Here is a 22,956-nt window from a genome sequence, read left to right as displayed (position 1 = left end):
GGCCAGAGAGTGGAAGGGGTCCCTGGGTGGCAGAGATGTCATGATAGGCTGAGCCGGGTAGCCCCACACCCTGGGAGGCCAAAGACCAGGTGAGGTCTGGTCGGGGTTCACCAGGGGCAAGGGACTGGCTCCCTGAGTGATTCTGGGGTGTCTCCACTGACGTGCCTTCCTGAGTGGCTCGCCTTCTCCCAGAACTCTCTGTAAACGCCGGAGTCAGAGAAAGGGTCCAACCAGGTGGGAGACACCAACGTTCTGTCTCGAACGTCTGAGCCAGAAGGTGACGGCTTTTCCAAGCTGCTCAGTGGGGATGCTGGATGTGCCAGGATATAAAGCTTCTGGGAACAAGTCAATCTGGGATGAGCAGCTGACCCAGCAGCCTTTCTTAAGGAGAAACAGCTTGCTTGAGGATATCAAAGGCTCTGAGAAGTTCGACCGGAGAGAGACCCATCTAGCTTCACTGAACCCAACCTTCCCAAATATAATCGGCCACTGAAGCCCATTTAAAAATATGAGATTCCTTAACATCCTTCAAAAATGGTGATTCTGGGAACCCACTCTGGGAAATGCCATTGTCACCCAGGCCACCCTATGCCAGGAGGGCAAGCGCTCATACTATGCGAGCCAAGGTTCCAGACGATCACTGGGGTGATGGGAAAGGAAGCCCCAGGTGGCTCCTACAGGCCCTGCTCAATTCCCCTGCCCCCGACTCTGACAGTGCCTCCTGATGCAGCCTCCTTTTTGCAGAGGCTGTTGACAACATCACACACAAGACCCTCTCTTCTAACTGTGTCTGTAAAATGCCTGGACTGAGAGCTACACACCTGCCCACTTCAAGATACCATCTGTAAACTGGCAAAGAAAGCCCCTCAATTCTCTACCTAGGAAAAACGGGGGGACTCTTATTTATGAAGCACCTGCTATGGGCCAGGCACTGGTCCAGATGCTTTACATCCACATAATCCTCCAATCGCCCTATGAGGTCCACGCTGTCATTCCCATCTTATAGGTGAAAACCCAGAGAGAGTGAGGTTGTCAAGTTCCTGGGCCTGACTAAGTTCCTAACCCTTTAAGATGGCAGAATAAGGAGATTTCATTCTTGGGACAGATGCTTCCTTTTTAAAAAGGGCTGGGGCAGGGAAGTGGTTCCTTCTGCCATCTTAAACCTCATGCATGCAGGGGACGGTTACCCATCTGCGGAGGATTTTCGTGCAGCCTGACCAACACATTGGTGCCATTCAGCACAACTGAGGTTGCAAACTCTTATAATTAGCCTCCTATGGCCCAGCTGATGGAGCGGATTTTGATCAGCTAATCCCTGCTATAGGCACCTCTGGCTGAAAACCAGCGAGCGGCTCCACAGGGGACATCCCCGCGCAGGCGCGCGCACGCACGCACGGGAGCGGCTGCCTGTTGTAGCATGACGGGGGCAGTGATGACTTCCAGCTCCAACATGCAGGCTCCGGCTCACAACCTGGTGTCCCCTGAGCTGCGCAGCTAGTAGTCCAGGTGTGACACCCACCACAAGTCTTCCAGGTCACATAAAGGCGGCCAGAGGCAAGCCCCAGCGCTTGTGATGCTTACCTGGTGACTCTGGGTTCTGAGAGCTGCCTCAGACCACACAGGCCCTACAGGCAGTTCTCTGTAGAACCTGCAGATGCAAAAACTCCCAGCCACAAGGTCGAGAGTAAAATCAAGATCTGAAAGCTGTGATCCCATTATTTAGTTGAGCCAGTATCTACCACCAATAAGTCCGTGACGACCAGCCTGTTTAACTGATTTATAACTACTGTTGCCAAAAAACAATGGCTACTAGCTCTTCTCTACACAGTAGCTGAAAACTATTACCTTCAAAGTTGATTAACTACTTACTCTCCTTTCGGGAGATCTAAGCACTTAAGCATAGCTTCAAATATTTTTAAGAACCACATCCTCGCTCCTGGTTAGCTTTCTGAACCAGAGTAAAGGCGAGCACAACTCATCACGTGGCTGTAATCGGTCCAGCCCCCTTGGTTCATTTGAGTGAGTTCTCAGTTTGATCACTTGTATATTTTTAATGGATAACTTTGGGCCTCTTGAAGGTATCTGAAAGGCCCGTAGTCCCAGAATGACCAAGTCATCACTCTACCCTACACCCACATATCTAGGGAGAAGGCCCAAGGCTCCTTCCATCCAGGTGTGAATCAGGATTCCTGATTAGCTGGTACTCAGCACACAGTGTGTCTTATCAGTTTTCCCCGATAACTGGTAAGAAATGGCTGGTGTGCACCTTCCACTGCCTGTTCACCCTTCCAGAGTCTGAGCCCTTTCTGCGTAGACTCAGACAACACTGGAGTGGGCATCCGTTGGCTTCCCGCTGGGCTATGGCTCGTGGAGGGGTTTCCTGAACAGTGAGGTAGAGGGAGGCCAAGAGAACAGAGCTCCCAGCCAAACCCTCTTCTTCATGGAGAGCAGCTCTTTGTAGAAATGAGTTTTTAGACTGGTTTTTCTGAAAAATGGGGGATGCAAACTCATGCCAAGAGGGTCCAGGCAGGTGACGTAAATGGATGAACTGGGCTGGATGTGAGACAGACAACAGTGTGATCACAATGAGACATGGCACCTGCCACGGGGCCACTGTACTGGGGAGGCAGGAGGGAGTGGTGGGGACTGTGGAAAACCGGAGAGCACACGCTCTACTGAAGGAGGCAGCTGTGGCTCGGCCCCAAGGCAACTGCTACCCTGAGGAAAGTGGGCCCAGGACTGCCAGATCTGACTTTTCAATGTAAGCCAGAAATCAAAAGTTTCATATAAAAATCTCCTAATGCTCAAATGTTGGCAATTAATTTAAAAGAATTTAAAACCCCTTAGGCCATGACTTGGGGAGAAAAATATTCTCCTACTTATAAAAATTAGTTTGCAAACCATCTTGTACAACCCTCTGATTTAGGGTAAGAAAACCTAGACTCAGAGAGGCTAGGTGGCTTGCCGTGGTCACAGAGCCAGCCTGAGGCAGAGCCGGGACCCAGATTCGTCCCAGAGAGCTAGGGACCACCACCCTCGCTCTTGCAAGGGAACAATGACCCCGGGCACAGCTGTGGCAGGTGGGGAGAAGGGCGGGGAGTGGAGGAAGTGTGAGGGTAACATAGGCCATTGGTACCTGCAGTTGCCTTGCTTGCCGGAGATCCCGAATTTGGAGTGCGGAACGTCGGGGTTTGGGTGGCTGGAGGGGTGCGGTGTAAGAGGGTAGCGCATCGGACCACGGAGGCCGGAGCCTTTTTCCCCGACTGGTTCGTCTGGGTCTTCGCTGCCACGAAGCGTGGAGACGGGGAGACCTCTGGATGCGAACACTCAGAGCCCGTGTCTGGATCGTCCGGTGGCTCCCACCCGGGGGCAGTACCTGAGAGGGTCACGCTCTCAGTTGCCGAGGGCGCTTGGAGCCGATCAAGTACCCCTACGCTTGAGGGCCAAAACTCCTTGGTCCACAGAGAGCAAGGGCTCTGGCTCCCACCTGGAGCCTGAGAAAGTCTGGGAGTCTAGAACTCTCCCCAGCTTCTCCTCGAGGGAAGCCTGATCGCCAGCTCACACTCAGCATTACTTGGAGACCACTGACCAACCCACTGGCTGGGTCACCCATAACCCTTGACCAACCCAGGCTCTGCGTGTCTAAGAACTCGGCCTGTGACCCATGCTTGGGGCACTTGAATTAGTCAACCCAGGCTCAAATCCATTTTCTAAAATGCTGACTCCTGAGCCTCTCTTCCTTCCAACGCAGGCTGGCTCAGCAGTAATGATAGACGACAGAGAGGCAGAGACGTGCAGGGTTGATTGATGGGAGAGGGGAAGAGCAGAGGGCCCAATGTCACCCCACGGTTTTAGGGGAAGGGGCTCGGGGAACTCCTGGGCACTGCCTGGGATTGACAATCTCAGGGGACAGTGCTCGACCCAACGCCTGACGCTTTAATGGAAATCAGTGCAGCAGCTCCCCGGTGGGGTTAGGGGCAGCTTGTGTCACCATTTCCCACACCTCCTGCCTCCCCTGCCCGCCTTCTCTGCAGAAACGGGAGTTACTGAGAACACGGGTGGGGGGCCCTGACCCTCAGCGGGTCTCCAGCTCGGCTGGTATCAGGTGGCAGCCTCCTGCACGCTGCCCGGAGACGTAGTTACCGGGGTGGCAAGCCCCTGAATGTGGCCACAGTGCCACCTTCCAACTGAAAGGGGAGGCAGTGGCTTCACTCAACTGCAACTCTTCCCGGAGGGCAAGAGTGGACCAGACGGCAAGAGAAGGGGCCCCTCCGGGGCTGACCGGGGGCTCACGGAACCCACCGGCGCTGGGAACACCTCGAGGGCACCACCTTGCTTCAGAGCCTGGCCGGAGCCTGGGAAGGACGCTGCCCTGCTGCCTGCCTCAGGGGCAGAGGAGAGACCTTCTTATACCCCTGCTCCCAGGGAAGTGTTCATCCTGGGCACCAGACGCTGCGCCCACAGCTCTCATAGCCAAAATAAACGGGCACTCCCTGACCCTCCACCTCTGCCCACTCCTGGCCGGAGGAAGCCCAGGCCCAGAGATGCAGGAGCCAGGGCCTTGTTCAAGGTCACACAGGACCCGAGGCCCTGAGGTGAGCTCAGAGGACTCAGGCTGGCCCCCCTTGTCCCCCTGGGGAGGTCACTGCCTTTCCACCTCAGTAGCAGCCAGATGCCAGGAGCTGGGGATGGGGCGTCCTTTGGTCGTGGCCCCGTAAGCAAGCCCTCACCTGTCCCACCCAAGCCCCAGGAGGAATCCCCCAGGCTCAGTCTGTGGAGAACACAGGTGTCCCACGCCACTCCTCTTCCCCGCCACCCCACTCTCCAGGTTCTCACTTTCTCAATCAGGAACTGGAGACGGGTGGGTGGGGAAGGAGACTTACATACGATCCCCCTTTCTCCCTCCCTCCCTTTCAGAGTGAAAGACCTTGAAGGTCCCGAGTTCAACTGGAAGGGTGGCTCATCTCACAATTCTCAATTGTTCTTTTCTTAGCCACGGGATAAACCTACACATCAAACTCTGAGGGAGGCGTCCAGCGTCCCATCTCTGATTTCTCCCGTCTCCCTGAAGCACAGTTTGGGGACCACAGCTTGTGGTTCACTGTTTAATGGAACCAGCACTGAGTGTGAGGTGAGCCTGACCCACCTCTGAATCTCAAGTCTGTCACCTCCGGCTTCTGTGGTCTTGGACTCTTTACTTCCCCTCTTGGCCTCAGTTTTCCCACCTCACCTCCACTGATGAAAGCAGGACACCCATCTCTGCACTACCAACCTCACAGGGATTTTGTGAGAATCCATACAGGTCACGGAAGCACCCTGAACGGTAAACTACTCTTCAAATGTAAACAGTTATTAATGGTATTTTTTAGGAATAAGGAAACCAAGGCCCAGAATGGTTAATAAGTTTACAGCCACACAGAAAGTTAGTGCCAGGATGGGACGGGGGCTCAAGCCTGCCAGCTTCTCATGGAGGTCTTTGCACAGGCCATGTGGTCCCCTTAGGCACTAACACACCCCCGGGCACCTGGGCACAAGGGACAGAGAATTTCTGAGCAATAAACAGAGCGTGTTGCTTCCCCTCTTAGGCCTCATCTCCACCTGCAGAATGGTTTCTAGGAGACCCTCTGGATCAGATCTCTTCATGGTCTGCGACCCTGCTGTCAAAATCCTGGCATTCCGTGTGGGAGAGCCCCTCCTTCCCTGTGGCAGGGAGCTCAGGACACCCAAAGCACATGATACAGTAAACCCTCGGGCATCACCTGCTTGCCCTGGACCCTTGCCTGGGGCCTGCCCACTTCCTGCCCTCTCAGTCTACCCCTCTCTCTTCCAAGTTTCATGGCCTTTGCTCATGGTATCACCTCTGCCTGGAATGTTCTTCCCTCCAGTTTCTGCCTGGATTACTACTGCCGGTCCTACATACCTCCACCGAAACATCACTTCCTCCGGAAGCCCTCCCTGATACCCCACCTGGTCATTTATCTTCCAGTCGCCTCCCTTGTTCCCTTCCAAGATCTGACTGCCACCAATGATGACCCATGGTGTGATCTTTGATCAATGTCTCTTTCCCCGTTACCCTGTATGTTCCGTGGGGGTAGGGACTCTGCCACTTTGGTCCAACCACGCACTCAGTGCCTGGCACATTCCCTAACACACAGGAAGTGCTCAACAGATACTGTGGAACCAGGAATCAAAGCACGAATGGCTCAGAGCCACTTAAACAGAGCACATTAAAGATGGGATGCCCAAGAGAGGGCGAAAGAAGCTTCTCACATGTTATCCTCCCACTGGTACCAAGGGTATAAGGCAGCTAGGGACAAAGAGGCTCAGAGAGGTACGGGCACCATGCCAGGGTCACAGAGGAGATCAGTGCCGAGCCAAGATAAACTTCCCAGGCTCCTAATTCATTTCACTCAACCTTTTGCTCCATCTGTTGACTTTCTCACATGGAATGTTATCAGGCTGATATTCCTACCTGGGCTCTCACTGAGAAAGGAAGAAAGCATTTCAGACTGGCAAACTGGCCTAGTAAGAAAGGTATGAGATATTTACACATAAGAGATATTAAAAATAAGACAGCACGTGGTCTCTTCTTTCTGTAAAGCTGAAAATTTAACTGGAACAGAAATTCAGAGACTATAAGGATTCAAGAAAGGTAACCATGCAGCTGAGAGGCAGGGAAGACCAGAGGATTTCCCTGAAACCTTTAACGCAGTAGAGGGGAGTGGAAACGCATTGGAGGCAAAAGGGAATAGGGTGCTCAAAGGCTAGAGGAGGGAATGCAAGGGAGAGGTGATGCAAGGGGAATCTAATTTGGGAACCACTGCTCACAGATTTCAGTCTTAGAAAGAGAACTGGAGACCTTACACTTCTGGCCATGATGGTATGTATACCTGGTACAGGACTAGCCCTCCTCCAGATTCAACTGTAAAGCTGGACAAAATGCATGGAACAAGAATTTTCAGACTCTGAATGTAGATGGTGCAAGACTGTGATTCATGAAAGAAGACCTGCTGTGAGCCCCAGGATCACCCCAGCTCTCTGCTAGGATAGACCCTCTGGACCACAGCACAGAGGTGGAGCTTGAAGGATGCACTGCAATCTCACTGATCTGAGAGACAGTGATCAGAGTTCAGGGCTTCTGAGGCAGCTGGAACTGACAGGGAAGAATAACAAAGAGGAGGCAATTGTGCAAAAAAACAACTCCAGAAATGGGCAGAGGGGCCCCTTGAAGTCTTTGGCTGAACACCAAACTGTATTTGCGCAGAGGGAGTCTCTGCAATGACTGGCAACCAATAGCTGCTGGGGCGGGGCAGGAGCTGACTGAAGATTCAGAGGTGGCAAAAGGCAAGGAGATGTCTGAGTTCCACCTGCCAGAGGAGAGATCTGCTGAACACCTCCAGCATTCAGTTGAGACCCAGAAAAGCCATGCCTCAGAAGGATTACTCTAACCCTAGAATAAGGACTGCTCTGGAACTGCCCTAACACAGCTTTAAAACAAGGCTTTGAAGTATCGAGTTGATCTGTAAGTAGATTAACTGCCTGCCAGATGCCAGAACAAAATTCAACACTTTTTAGAAGAAGACAACAAAATCCACACACTCAGCAACATAGCATATGCATCCACAATGTTCAGCACAGAATAAAAATTTATTTGTTAGGGGAAGTGGGAAAGTGTGAGTAATAATCAAGAGAAAAAAAATCAACAGGAACATAAAGAAATGACAGGGATGATGGCAGCCAAGGACCTTAACACGGCTATTATAAATATGCTCAAGCACTTAAAGGATAATATGAATATAATGAAAGAAACAATGTAAAAAGGAACCAAGTGGAAATTATAGAGATGAAAAATACAATAGCTGAAATGTAAAATTCATTTGATGGATATTTCTAATGAAACAAGTAAGACCGTAGAAGAAAAGATCAGTAAACTTGTACACAGGACACTAGAAATTATCCAAATTGAAACACAGAGGGAAAACAAGGCTGGAAAACTGAACAGAGCTTCAACTGATCTGTAAACATCATAAAACAATCTAATATATATGCAATTAAAATCTCAACAGGAGAAGGAAGAGGTTGGGGAAGAAAAATATTTGTAGAAATACTGGCTGAAAATTTTCCAAATCTGATGAAAAATATAAACCCACTCATCTAAGAAGCTCAGTGAGCCCCAAACAGGATAAACACGAGGAAAACTATACATCGTAATCAAATTGCTGAAAATTAGTAATATAGAGAAATATTTAAAAGCATTCAGAGAAAAGAGACCCATTAAATACAGAATAACAATCAGAATGATCTCTGAATTCTCATCAGAAACAACATAAGCCAGAAGATAAAGGAATGACATTTTTTAAATGCTGAAAGAAAAATATCTCAACCTAGAATTTCACATCCAAAGAAAACATCCTTCAAAAGAAAAGGTGAAATAAAAACACTTTCAATTAAGAGAATCTTTCACCAACAGACCTACAGTATAAGAAATGTTGGGCTCCCCTGGTGGCACAGTGGTTGAGAGTCTGCCTGCCGAGGCAGGGGATGCGGGTTCGTGCCCTGGTCCAGGAGGATCCCACATGCCGCGGAGCGGCTGGGCCCGTGAGCCATGGCTGCTGAGCCTGCGCATCTGGAGCCTGTGCTCCGCAACAGGAGAGGCCACAAAAGTGAGAGGCCCGCGTACCGCAAAAAAAAAAAAAAAAAAAATCAATCCATGTAATTTACCACATTATCAGAATAAAAGATAAGAATCATAGGATCATCTCAACAGATGCAGAAAAAACACCTAACACCAATTTCTGATAAAAACTTTCAGTAAATTAGAAATAGAAGGTAACTTCCTGAACTGACAAAGGGGCATCTATGAAAACCTATTTTAGCTAACATAATACTTAACGATGAAAATGATCATACTTAACGATGAAAAACTGAACCCTATGATTGGGAGCTAGGCAGAGATATCCACACATTTCATTTATTCAGCACTGAACTGGAGCGTCCTAATCAGCATAATGGGGAAGAAAGAGAATAATAAAAGGAATACAGATTAGAAAAAAAGAAGTAAGGCTGTCTTTATTAGCAGATGACATCAGTATGTACAAGAAAAATTCTGATAAATTTAGAAAAAAGCTAACAGAACTAATAAGTGAATTTAACAAAGTTGCAGGATACAAATTCAACATATACAAATATCATAGCAACAAAAACTGGAAAATAAAAAACTCATAGTGGCATCAAAAAAACCCATAAAATACTTAGATATAATTTAATGAAATATGTAAAAGACCTCTGCTCTGAAAATACAAACTATTGCTGAGAGAAATTTAAATAGACCTAAACCAATGGAGAGATATACTATGTTCATGAAGTGGAAGATCGACTATTATCATGATGTCTATTCTCCCCAGATCGGTCTGCAGATTCAGTGTAATCCTAAACAAAATCCCAGTTGGATTTTTTGGTAGCAATTGGCTATAAGACTAACATTTATATTGCAAGGCAAAGTTCCTTGTTTTAAGAAAAATATTCTTAAAAATACACAAGGTTGAAAAACTGAGAGTACCTGATTTAAGACTTAAGAGTAAATAAGACCATGTTGGCGCCAACACAGGCAAATAGATCAGTGGAAGAGAAATAAACTCACACGTACTTACGCATTCAACTGATTTTCAACAAAGGTCTCAATGCAATGTAATGGAAAAAGGACAATCTTTTCAACAAATGGTGTTGGAACAACCAGTCATATGGAATAAAGTTAATCTCAAATCATACCTCTCATCATTCACAAAAATTAACTTAAAATGGATCAGAGACTTAAATGTAAAAGCTGAAAGTATAAGGATTCTAAAAGATAATAAAGAAGAATATCTTCACCACATTGAGGTAGGCAAGGATATCCTGAGTAGAACTGAGAAAACACTAACCATAAAAACCCCGATAAATTAGACTTCATTAAAATGAAAAACTGCTCATCAAAAGATACTATATGAAAATCAACAGTCACACCAAAGACTGAGAGAAAATGTCCACAAAATATACATTTGATAGAGACTGTGGATCTAGAGTATATAAAGAACTCCTCCAATTTAACAATAAAAAGACAAACAACCCAACCAAAAAAAATGGGCAAAAGACTTAAACAGTTTCCAAAGTAAAATATACGAACGGCTAATAAGCAAATGAAAAAGTGCTCAACATCATTAGTCATCAGGAAAATACAAATTAACACCACAATGAAATACCGCTACACACTCACCAGAGTCGCTTCCTACCACCAAATTGTTGGCAAGAATTTGGAGCAAGTGCAACTCCCATCTGTGGCTGGTGGGAGTGAAAGGTGCTACAGTCATCTTGGGAAATGGTTTGTCAGTTCTTAAAAAGGTAAACATACTCTCCCCTATGACCTATCAATTCTACGCCCTGGAATTTATCCAAGAGAAATGAACACAGAAAGCCTAGTACAAGCATTTTCAACAGCAGCTTTATTCATAATAGCCTAAAACTGGAAACAATTCAAATGAACAAGCAAATGGCTCAACAAACTGTGGTACTTGCACACAACAGAATATTGCTCAGCAGTAAAAAAACAGAATGAACCGATATATACAACATGTATGAATCTTAAAAACATTTTGCTAAGTGAAAGCAGTCAGACCCAAAAGAGTACATATTATATGACTCCATTTCGTTAGACCTCCTTCCAGTCAGCCTACGTCTCTCTGGATGCTCTCAGGAGACCCAGGGTCTCTCAAGGCCTGGCCCTGAGTACCACTTGATGAAGCCATCAAGTCCAGCCCCCAATTCCACATGGAACCCATAGAACCCATGGACATACAAATATCTAGATCCAAAGGCCACTGGAGGGACTATTTCTTGGTCAGCTTTGGAGAATCAATCCTCTGTTGCATCTAACCTAAATCTCTCACTCTGTAATTTTAAACACAGATGATCATAGAGTCCCTAGACTTCAGTAATAAAGAAGAGATGCACTCAACAAACAGATGCAGAAAGACAAAGAGAGTTCACAATAGAGAGAACAAGAAAATGAGGAACAGAGAAAGAGTAGACAGCCTTTCAGGAGAGAAGTACCTGGATGTTAGGGAAGTAATCAGGGTACAAACGAAGCACCCCTTCCTGCTGTACCATCTGACATGTGATGCAGGAGAACTTCATGGTTAAGAGTATGGGCCTAGAGGGTGCCTGTCAGGGTTCAAGCCAAGCTCCTCCTCTTATTAACTCCGTGACCTTATTCAACTTGTTCCAGCAAGAGCCATTTGGGGAAAGAGCAGAAACAGCACTGAAGGTTTTCTCCAAAGGCTGAAACCCAAGTTGCAGGATGGCTTTGTAACTAACACCTAACTGTAAGTGCATTCTGCGTAGCATCCCCTCTGGGCACCTGGCAGCGGGGCAGTTGCTGTTTCCCCGGAGAGCACAGGTAAGCAGGTACCCACACACAATTGCCCCTGTCCCTGCCCATGGAAAGCGGGATCCCCAGAGGGGTCTGAGCCATGGAGCTCAAGCCACAGCCCTGATGCTTCAGCACCAGCACCATGAGTGGGTCAAATGGATGGGTTAGTGCCCACCCAGTGTAAGCTGTGGCCTCTCTCCCCCACATAGGACCTGGCCATGTGGTGGGCAATAAGTAACCCATACATGCTTAGCATGGGTGGCAGGAGAGGCTCCTGTAGTTGCGCCACTGCAGAGGCCTGCCTGAGGGTCTCCTTATACTGGAGATGACTGGAATCCAGACCCCTGGGCTGAAAAGACCTCGAGAGCTCCCACAGGTGGGAAACCTGAGCCCAGAGAAGGGAAGTGACAGGTCCAAGGTTACCCAGCAGTCAGGGGCCGAGCAGTATGAGAACCTCAGCCCAGTATTCCACCTAAGGATGGGTGCTCCCCATCTGAGGGAGACCCCTCAGTCCTGCCGCTCTGCACAGCAGGCAGGACTTCCCGGGGAAGCTACCTCCTCCACCGCCTGAGCTGTGGACACCCCTCCCTGCCCACCTGAAAGCCATCAGGGGCCCAGGGGCCTGTGCTGCTACTGTCAGTGCTCCAGGAGGGTTGGGCCTCCCGTACTCTAGGCACCTTGCACCCCTGATGACCTTGCATAATCCCTTCCCCTCCCTGAACCTAAACCTTCCTATCCACAGACTGTGGAGTGGGATCCCCATAGCTCTTTTGTGACAAACAAAAGCAGGGATACTCCCAAATACCTCTTCAACATCCCGCCCTACTGCCCTGCAATGTGGTTAAGCCCCGCCCTGTCTGAACTTTGGCTGAGGACTGAAGGGCCCTCTTAGCTCATATACTTGGGGATCTAAGGATACAGCCCCCTCTGACATCCAAAAGGGAAGCTGGGAAATCAGCTGCATGGGGAGAATGGAAGGCCAGGATGTCCCTGTGGGAAGGATCCTTAGAACCCTTTCCCTCCCAGGCCAGGGGAGGAGGGAGAGATTGGGGGCCTGCCCAAGGCCACACACATGCCTGTGACTCCACTGGGACTAATACCCGGGGCTTCTGAGGCCGGCCTGGCACTCCTTCTGACTTCTTACCCTTTCTACCTCCAAGGGCAAAGCTGTCTTGTCTAACTGACCATCCTCCAGCCTGGCCCTGCACTGGTTCAGACTGAAGCTGCATTACATGGCGCTGCCTTTGGGGATGGCGACTCAGGGACCACATGATTTGGAGGTGCTTGGAAGAGGTGAGGACAAGGCTGCTGAAGGACTTGGGTGAATGATGCCCACCCTTCCTAACCCAAAATCCACATGGGCCCAGGCCTCTGAGACCACCAGGGGAGGACTCAGACTTTGCTGGCTTAAGGGTGGGGCTTTCCCTGCTCCTGCAGTCAGGTGGCCCCAGGTCAGACCTGGACACCTAGAGGCTGACCCAGAACAAGTTCACCTTTGCTTTCACCCTCCCCTAGCAAAACTCCAGAGCCTCAGCCTATGGCTGGCCCACCCTTCCCGCAACCAGAGAAGGTACTCACTGATGGGGGCGTGTAAGGCCACGTGCTCCTGGTAGGGCGTGTAGTACTTGTACTGCTTTCCGCAGAATTCACAGGTATAATTGCCGGTTTCTGTCCAAGGAGAGGAGAGTGTGGGAATGGGTGCCTGTTCCCATCCAGAAGTAGCAGCTTGCTCCCTCCCCACAAACCCCTCCTCATTCTGGGACCACCAACTAGAATCAGGAGCCCCCTTGAGTCAGACCGCCAGGGTTCAAATCCCAGCTCCTCTATTTCAAGCTGTGTGACTTTAGGCAAATCTAATAACCTCTCCGTGCCTCAGTTTTCCTATCTGTAAAATGGGGCAATGATAGGACCACCTTATAGGATTGCTGTGAGGATTAAATTTGTATGTCACATGCTTAGAACAGTACCTGGCACACGCTGTCCTCCTCCATCGCTCCACCCCCAGGCCCCGGTGCTCAGGAAATGGGTGGTGACCTGAGTTGACCTCCAGTGCCAACCTCTTTATCAGCCCCTTTTCAAGCCTTGCCCTCTGCAATGGCCACATGTGGGTCACCTTGTCTCCAGGGTCTTCCCTGCCCCCAAACGCCCCCCACCCCCTGGCAGAAGGGGCCATGTCTTCCTCTTGGGTCCCACCAGACTTCATCTTTACCTCTCTTTTGGCACTGCCTAACTTCTTTCTTCTTAAAAATTTCTGATGTAATATTGTTCACTGGGGGAAAATTATAAAATACTGATAAATACAAATACAAAATTTTAAATATAAGAGAAACTTCAATCATCTATAATCCCCAAAAAAGAGTAGCAGCTACCCCACAGGGTGGAGCATTCACCTGGCCACTTGCCCCAGACCCCACCCTGCACTCCCATCTCATCTCTCACTGACGTCAGCCGTCTGGCTTCTACGGGCCTTGAATTAGTCGGCCGTGATCTATATGCTCTTTGTAACCTGGTGCATTCAATCAACAATATTTTGTAGACATCTTGCTCAAATCAATAAACATCGATCTCTACTGCATTTATTGGCTGCCTGGTTACCACTGGACTTTGGAATTTGCTGAGCCAGTCTTCTAAACCAGAGGACATTGAGATTGTTTCAAAATTTTCCCTTATAAAAAAATGCTGTGATCCATATCCTCGTAGAAATTTTTGCACATCTGCTCATTATTTTTGCACACCACTGCAAAATAAAGATTATTGTTCATAATCTTTGCACATATTTCCCCAGGATAAATTAAGGGTCTGCATTTTTAAGGCTTTTGATCACCACAGCACCAACTACTTACTGAAAGACTGGGCCAATTTTCGCCCCCATCAGAAAGATCTCAAAATGACTGTTTCCATATACTGTAGCGAGCATTAAGTACTATCATCTTCTCACTGTACCTGATAGGGAGAAATACATTGCACTGCTGGTTTTATTTTCCATTTCTTTGAGTTCTAAGGAAGCTATTTTTGAGGATTAATGAACTACAGTTTTTCTTTTGTGACTTTCCTATTTGCGTTTACAGTCAATGTTTCTACGGGCATGTTTACCTTTTTAAAATCGCTAAGAACTCTATAGATTAAGGGCATCAACATTTCGTTCGACACGTTACAAGTATCTTTTCTCAATTGGTTTCTTAGTCTGTCTATGCTCTTTTCTCACAATATAGAAGCTTTAAAAATTTTGGTAGCTAAAAAATAATTTTTGTTAACTGATTCATGACCGCGGTAAAGATATATTATTGCTCTTTGTAGGTAGGCTCTGAAGTTGTTAGATCAACTGTATTAATTGTATTATTCAAACTCTATATAACCTTTATTTCTCTCCTTGCTCTGTCAAAGACTAAATGTTGTGATCAATCCTTCCAATTCATTGTGTTTCTGAATTTATTTTGTATATTTAGATATAATGTTGTTTGATGCAGACAGGCTCATGAGATCAAAACCTCCACTTTGAACCATATCCTTTGTTAACATTACACTATTTTCTAACACAGCAGTTCTCAAAGCATGGTCCCTGGGCTAGTGGCAATCAGCATCGCCTGGGAATCTGTTAGAAATGCAAATTCTCGGGACTTATTCGAAACATTCTGCAAGAAAAATCCTAAGGATGGGATCCAGTAAACTGTGTTTTAACAGGTCCTGAAGAAAATCCTGAAGTGTCAGAAAGTTAAGAACCACCACTCTTTTTTTTTTTTTTTGCGGTACACGGGCCTCTCACTGTTGTGGCCTCTCCCGCTGCGGAGCACAGGCTCCAGACGCGCAGGCTCAGCGGCCATGGCTCACGGGCCCAGCCGCTCTGCCGCATGTGGGATCTTCCCGGACCGGGGCACGAACCCGTGTCCCCTGCATCGGCAGGCGGACTCTCAACCACTGTGCCACCAGGAAAGCCCCACTCTAACTTTTAATTACACTGTTTTATTAGTTTGTCTGGTATTAATATTTTTAGTTCTTGATAATTACTTTGTTAGATCCTTCTACTTGTTCACATGTGCCTAAAGCCATTTCCCTAAATTTTCTTGTACTTGCATTCATCAAACAGGTACTGTGCTAAATGCTGGCACAAAATGTCGAGCAATGGTCCCTGCCTTCAAGGAACTTACAGTCTGGAAAAGGAGAAAGAAAAATCAAATCATCACACAAATCTAAAACTGCAACCACAATGGGTAGTCTTAAGGAGACACGGTGCTGTGAAAATCTTAATAGGGAATTCAATTTAGTTAAGGGAGTAGGAAAGAGCTCCATGGGAAAGAGAAGAGTAAAAGACAAGGAATTAACTAAGTATGTCTCTAATAAACCATTCTTAATTGGATTCTTTTAAGTTAACCTGAGAATCTTTGTCTTCTAATAAAGAAAATTATGCCATTTGCTTTTATTGCTATTACTGACTTGGTTTTACTTGTCTTATGATTCTTTTCTTTTCATCCTATACCCTTTCTGGTTTATTCCCTTAGTTTTCAGTTGTTTGATGTATGAACCCTTTTCTTTGCCTTTCCATTATTCTCCAATATTCCAGCATTTTCCAATATTTTCCATTGTTCTAGACAGTATATAAGATACATTTCTCTAATTTTTATAGTCAAGCACGAAATGATATTTTCATATCTATTACCATTGAGAAAGGTAGTTTAACTCAGTGCCTGTCAAACTTTAGCCTAAATAAGAATCATCTAGAAAGACTGTTACAACACAGACACCTGAGCCCCACCTTGGAGATTCTGATTCCACAGGTCTGGTGTGGGGCCTGAGAATTTACATTTTTTAATAAGCTTCTAGGAGATGCTCATGCTGCTGGTTTGGGGACCACACTATAAGCAGGACTGATTTAACCTGCTTTATTGTATCCTTCACCTATTCCTTCCTTCCTGGTTTTTAACATTCATTTTTAATATTTTAGAATGATCTTATTTTGCATTCAATTTTATAATCAGATTTGCAACATTTTAAACTTAAACTTACTTCTAGTTTACCTGGCTTCAGTATTCACAAGTCCTCTTTTACTATGAATTAATGCCTCATAATTGAGCCCTTAAATGTGTTCAACCACTCAGTTCATTGGAATACATCTTCAAGTAATTTTTTGAAGTTGGGTATATAGGAGAAATAGCACGTTTTTGAGCCCTTGTTTTTTTTTTTACACACAAATCACAGTTTGTCTAGATATAAAATTCTTAGGTTACACCTTTTTCCCTTCAGAACTTATTCCATGATCTTTCAGCATTTAGTATTGCAGGGAAGTCCGATGCAAGTCCACCTTGAAATCATTTGTAAGTAACTTGCTTTCTTATTTCCAGGCACCTGTATAGTTTTCCCCCTTATATTTATAGTTTAAAAAGCCACTAATATCTATCTAGTTATGGGTCCTTTTTTATTGATTCTACCTGACATATAGGTCTTCCTTTGGCTAAGCAATTTTTTCTTCTATTGTATCTTTGGAGTATTGCTTCTGTCCCACCAATTATCTGGAACAGTTTCCCCATTCTCCATATTTATCATGTTTTCTGCTTATTAAGCTCATCTGTTCAAGTTTGTCCTTCACATTATTAATTCCATTTCTGCAGATCAACTCTGCTCTTTACTATCTACAATGTAGGTTTTAAATCTGCTCTTATATTTTCTGCTTCTCTCCAATTCTTCTCATCTCATTCCTCTCTCTTTGGTTTTTCATCTTATCTTGTTGCTTTTTCACCATACAGCTTCCTTTTTTACAGAGGTCATGCTATGGACTGAATTGTTTCCCCCCAAAATTCAGATGATGATGTCCTGTCTCCCAATGCAATGCTATTTGGAGATGGGGCCTTTGGGAAGTAATTAGGTTAGATGAAGTCATGAGGATGGCGGTGGGGTCCCTCATGATGGGATTAGTGCCCTTATAACAAGAGGCACCAGAGAGTTTGCTCTCTTTTTCTTCTCACCATGTGAGAGTACAGCCAGAAAGAGGGTCATTGGACCAGAACTCAATCATACTGGCACCCTGGTTTTGACTTCAGCCTCCAGAACTGTGAGAAAATAAATTTCTGTTATTTAAGTCACCCAGTCTATGGTACTTTGTTATGGCAGCCTGAGTGAACTAAGACAGGTCATATTTTCTCATACTTGACTGTGGTTGCCAAACAGCATTTCCTTCTAGACTCTGTGGTAGATCATTTTCAGAGGTATACTCTTCCTCTAAGTCTCTTAAATTCCTTTCTTGTCATGTGGAATTTTCATAGTTCCCAAGTTTTATTTTCTTATTTTTTTTTTTTACCTTTCAAGTCACTCTTCCTTATCCAGGTATAAAACTCAAGTAACCTATAAATAAATCCAGATTTACACTGTTTCAATAGACTTGAACGAATTGTCCTCAATCGTCCCCCCATTATCATGGTAGACCATTACCATGGGAGTAATTCTCAGATCTGCACCCAAAGAGCACGTTGACACACAGGGCCTCTTAGACCAACTCCCTCCTTCTAGCAGGATTCCTCTGCTCTGTACTGGCTCTGGCTTCCTCCTCCTTGAGTACTTAGTTCTCCAATTTGCTCAGCTGACATGGATGTGAAAGGCATACTTCCCAGCATGCCCTGCTGCCACTGTTTCTCCTCTTCCCCTGACCTATAGAGCTCTACTTGTGGGGACTAGTCCCTCCACAGTGCACTGTACCCCTACTGGCTCCCCTTATTCTGTGCCTCATCACTATCAGGGTTCTGTGGCACTGGCCAGCTTACAAAAAGTGGCAGAAGCCCAAGAAGCAGGATTCTGATCTCACAAGGCAGCTGCTGAGTGGTAACAAGGAACAGCCTCATACTCTTATAGACATCTCAGTTCCATGGCGTCAAGCTGGGAGCCAAACTCAGTCAGTTTTCTCAATGCAATTCCCTACTCCATATAATTTGTGATAATTCCTCCTGGGTCCTAGCACTGGCTGGCTGTCAGACGTAGTTACTGATATAGAGAACAAGTTTCATCTTGCTCTGTACCTTTCTGGATAATTAATAGCTACCACTTGTTTAATGCTTTCCATGTACATGTCAAGGACTATACTAATTCCTTTACAAATATAATCTCATCTAATCTCCATGACAATCCTGAGAGGTGAGTTTTACTGTCATTACTGTGATTAGAGAGATTATAAAACTTGCAGGACGTCACACAGGCATTAAGTATAGAGCTGGGGTTCATCTTTGGGATGGCTCTAAAGCTCTCGCTCTTGACTATCTCTCAGCAACATCGCTCATTCGTTAAGCCCTAAATACGAGCCGGGTGCTGGGCTAGACACTTGACACAGGCATCCTCCAACAGCCCTGAAGAACAGATAGATGTTCTTATTCCCAATTTATACAAGAATCAAAGGACACTCAGTGGGGGTAAGTAGCTAGTAAATTGGTGATGTCAGCATTCAAACCTGGGCTTGTCTGATTCTATAGCCTATGTTGTCTGTATTCTATTTTGATAATTATGATGCTACAGATGGAAGGGGTGGTGCTATGCTGGGACTGCTGGCAGACAACACTGAAGCGGGAGGGGGGGAGTTTCACAGATCCCAGTGTCCCTGTCCTGCATTGGTCTATGAACGTCCATCATGGAACATGTCTGATTCACATCTGGGTTCTCCCACAGTCTAACTTCTGGCAGTTTTACTGTTAAGGATTTCATCATTTTCTTCACTTCAAGACTGTTGTTTTTTTGTTTTAAAGATTGTTTTTGTTTTGACGTGGACCATTTTTAAAGTCTTTATTGAATTTGTTACAGTATTGCTTCGGTTTTATGTTTTGGTTTTTTGGGTCTGAGGCATGTGAGATTTTAGTTTCCTGACCAGGGATCGAACCCACACCCCCTGCATTGGAAGGTGAAGTCTTAACCACTGCACCGCCAGGCAAGTCCCCACTTCAAGATTATTTTAATGTTACTGTTTATTGAATGTTTACCATTGCATATGACAAGTGCTGTCATACAGACATTATTTTTACATCATATTTACAGACATTATCACATCTCCAGTTTCCTGAGTGCTTTAAGAGGTAAAGAAAAGGAGAGAATCATCTCCTACGAGGAAGGAGGAAGAACACTCAGGGGCCCATCCAATGCCTTCCAAGGGCCGGGACCAAGTCCCGCCCTCTGAGGCTTGTCTCTGGCTTCACTGTTCCAGCTCCCTTGACTCTCCTTCCCTAAACTTCCTCATCCATTCAATCTATGTTTGTGTGTATATTTTCACAAGCTGCCTTAATCCTTATTGCAACAGGTAGAGACAATAAAGGTCTCTTCTTGCTGGGTAGTAAGAGAGGCATGGAAAAATAGAGAGGAAGAAGCAAGCATGCAACTTCCTGAAGGGCTGGACCGGTCTCACTTGCGAGAACCAACCTCCACCCCGACCCAAATCCACACCCCCTGCGGCAGCCAAAATGTCTTCCTAAAGCACAAACCTGATCAAGTCCCTCCTCCACTGAGTAAACTCTGGCTCATTCCCCTCAGGATGAAATCTAACTGCCTTCTTCTGGTTTTCAAGGCTCTCTAAGACCTGAACTCAGAATCGATATGCCTTTCAGTTCCTGGAACAAGTGCAGCTCTGCTGCCTTCATGTGGGATACAGGGGCTCATCCCTACCCTCATCCCCACGCAGAAGCCTCATGGATTCCCAAGGCTGGTCAGTTGCCTCCCAGCCCCACTGCTCCCTGGGCTTCTATGTTGTAACTACCTGCTTACTGACCTACTGCCCCCCCCCCACCGTGTGAACTACCCGAGGCAGGGCCACATCTGTCTTGCTCACTGCTGTGTTCCCACAATACTCAATACCAGTGCGTTGCGAATAGGCAGGTCAAGTGCGTGGCTCCTGCTCTCAGGGGTTTACTGGGATGAGGACGGAGCGTCTGCATGTAGCTCCCCCAGAGAGCTTCATTTGCTGATAAACCCCTTCTGACAACAGTAACGACAGTATTTTCCGAGCACCTACTATGTACCAGGCACTGTGCTAATTAATAGGTGATTTATATCCATGATCTCATTTAATCCCCCAACAAACCTGCGGGGAAGTGTCACCCTTACTCCACAGGTGAGGAGCCAAGGCTCAGGATGGCTAACACTGGGCACCAAGTCTGTGCTACCTTCACTGCCCTGACCTGGACCCTGTGCTGTCCTGCTGCTTCTCAAAAGCAAGTCCTAAGAGTGACTGACCCATTTGACAGGTGGGCAAAGTGAGGTACAAGGAGGCCAGTGCCTCGCTGGCCAGAGCTGTTGCTGCAGGATTAGCAACGCTGCCCCCTTCCAGGGGTGGGACTTGCCCTGCCACCCTCAGCCACCCCCACCTGTCTCCCCACCCAGCCCCGGCCCCAGAGAGAGGCCTGCATACTTGGCCCGATTTTCTGGAATGGTTCCGGGGGCTCCTCCTTCACCTCGTCAGTGGCCACGACACCTTGGTCGAAGGGGTCTGTGGGAGAACACACGGCCCTTAGTGCCCTGGTAACCAGGTCTCAGAGCCCAGGTTGGGACAGGGAGGTGGGCAGCCACCAAGGACTTACCTGCCCGATTCTCAGGGGCCCCTTCCACACTAAACACTGCGCCCGGGCGGGAGGCGGCAGCCGCAGAAGGAAAGAAGCAAACAGGAACCCTGTTAGTCCCTGCCCATAGCTGCCTCTGCCCAATGCTCCCAGCCTCTGCCCCAGCAAGCTTGCCTCTGGGGCCCAGGACAGCTGCCTCAGCCACTGTGGCTGCCCAGGAAACCAAGGGCCACAGGAGGGCACATCCCTCCATTCCTCGAGGGCCCACCCCCGGGCAGGAAGACGCTTTCGGGCTGGCCTGTTTCTGGATCACCGCCAGACGCTCGAGGGACCAGGGCAGGAGAAAAAAAGGAAGAGATGGGGGCATGGGTAAAGAAAAAGGAGGTGAGAGGAAGGATGGACCAGAGGCGACAGGTGGTGAGACCCGGCTGTCACAGCCTGACACAGGCTTGGGGTGTGGGGCTGGAGAGGGAACCCTCCAGAGGCTTTTCCAGTCAAAGACCCTATTTCTAGGATTCTTAAGATTCCAAAAATAAATTACCTAAATTTATCGTTCTAATTTCTAACTGTATAATCTAAGATGCTAAAATATCATCGATTTTAAAAATTGGTTTAATTTCACCAGAGCGTGTGAATACTCAACATGAAATCATAAAATAAATCGGTATAAAATTGCTGATATTCGACTGATTTTGACCCTCAAAAACGGCAACTTCACTTGGGTTACCCTCATCAGAAATACATATGGAATATGATGGAGACCTTCTCTAGCCCAGAACCCTCGGAGGTTCGTCACTCCACTCGTGGTCTGCCTGCTGCCCAACCTTCCCTGGGTAGGAAGAGGGAGGGGAAGCTGTGGGTGGGCCCTGGGCCCCATAAGCAGCCCTGGAGGGGGGTCTCTTTATGGGACTCCGCTCCTGAGGAGTGAGGGGCCTGACTCACCATCCACTGCGTGCAGGTCTCGGTGCTCCTGGAAACAGCTGTAGTATTTGTACTTCTTCCCGCAGATGTCACACGTGTACCTGAAGTTGTCTGCGGGGGATGGAAAGACACGTGGTTACCAGGGCTTCAGTCACTTGGGGCTGGGGGAGGTGGTGTGGGCCAGACTGGGCCCAACTGGTGACTCCATGGAGAATAGTTCCTGGGGTGTTAGGAGTCTTGTACACAAGGAGACCAGGGAGCCTTGAAGTGATTTTCAAAGGCACTTCCAATCCTACCCCATGTGAGCTAAGCCCCTAAGGGCCTGGTTCATGACTTCCTTTGTTATGTGAGAATAACAGTCACTGCAGCTACAGCTTCCTGGGTGTTGGCTGTACTGTTAGGGGCCAGGCCAGGAGCTTCCCCAGCATTCCCTCCATTCGGCCTTGCAATCGAGGGAGGAGGTAATAACCCATTTAACACTTGAGTCTACTGAGGGGCAGAAGGGACCTGCTGCAAGCCCTACAGCAAGGGGGGCCTGGGTGAGGCCCATCATGGATGGTTCTGAATGACCCTGGTTACTGGCGTTCCCGTCCTGTGCAATGTCTCGGCTGGACCCGCTGACTCGCTTCTAACAGAGACAATGCAGTAAGGTGAGGAGCAAAAGAGGGCCAGGAGGCTGGTACCCCAGCCCAGGAATGGAGAGTGATTCATCCGGACAGAGAAGGACCATGCGCCCTGACTCAGCCACGGCTTAGAGTTAAGTGATGTCACAGGAAGACTACGACTTTGGCCTTGCTCACACCGTCTCGCTCTTGCTAGCTGCCCTGCTGCAGGCTGCCTCACGTAGAGACCCACTTGGCAGCCTCTGGTGAACAGCCAGTGGGGAACTGAGGCCCTCAGCCCAACAGCTTGGGAAGGATGGATCCTGCTGACAAACATGGGAGTACATACAGAGGCGGTCCCTTCCCCGGCTGAGCTGTGAGATAAGACCACAGCCCCGGCCTTGACTGCAGCCTCGTGAGAGAGCCAGAGGACCAGGTGAAGCCACGGGGAAGTGTGTGACACAGCAATAAACAATGACAGGGCCTGTGTTTGGATGACCCCCTAGGCCTCTCC

At 47.5% G+C, this 22,956-nt stretch overlaps 1 protein-coding gene across 12 annotated transcripts in view; it reads right to left on the bottom strand.

Moving 5' to 3' along the window:
* The window catches only part of ZNF618 (zinc finger protein 618), a 178,209-nt gene that overhangs the window by 19,896 nt on the left and 135,357 nt on the right, over window positions 1-22,956 (bottom strand). For 7 of the 12 annotated variants that reach the window (XM_029202951.1, XM_029202954.1, XM_029202952.1 and 4 more), the window contains 6 exons: window positions 21,862-21,951; window positions 20,941-20,976; window positions 20,772-20,849; window positions 13,614-13,673; window positions 12,983-13,072; window positions 3,137-3,376 (listed from right to left, as the gene is read on the bottom strand). In XM_029202951.1, coding sequence (XP_029058784.1) covers window positions 3,137-3,376; window positions 12,983-13,072; window positions 13,614-13,673; window positions 20,772-20,849; window positions 20,941-20,976; window positions 21,862-21,951 — 594 coding nt within the window. The remainder of the gene's footprint in view (window positions 1-3,136; window positions 3,377-12,982; window positions 13,073-13,613; window positions 13,674-20,771; window positions 20,850-20,940; window positions 20,977-21,861; window positions 21,952-22,956) is intronic. The other 5 variants (XM_029202957.1, XM_029202959.1, XM_029202960.1 and 2 more) reach the window with 3 other exon arrangements.

The sequence above is a fragment of the Monodon monoceros genome, unplaced genomic scaffold (genome assembly GCF_005190385.1).
Source record: "Monodon monoceros isolate NGI ecotype Baffin Bay Population unplaced genomic scaffold, NGI_Narwhal_1 Super_Scaffold_5, whole genome shotgun sequence".
Classification (NCBI taxonomy): Eukaryota; Metazoa; Chordata; class Mammalia; order Artiodactyla; family Monodontidae; genus Monodon; species Monodon monoceros.
This window is presented reverse-complemented; position numbering and strand designations above follow the sequence as displayed.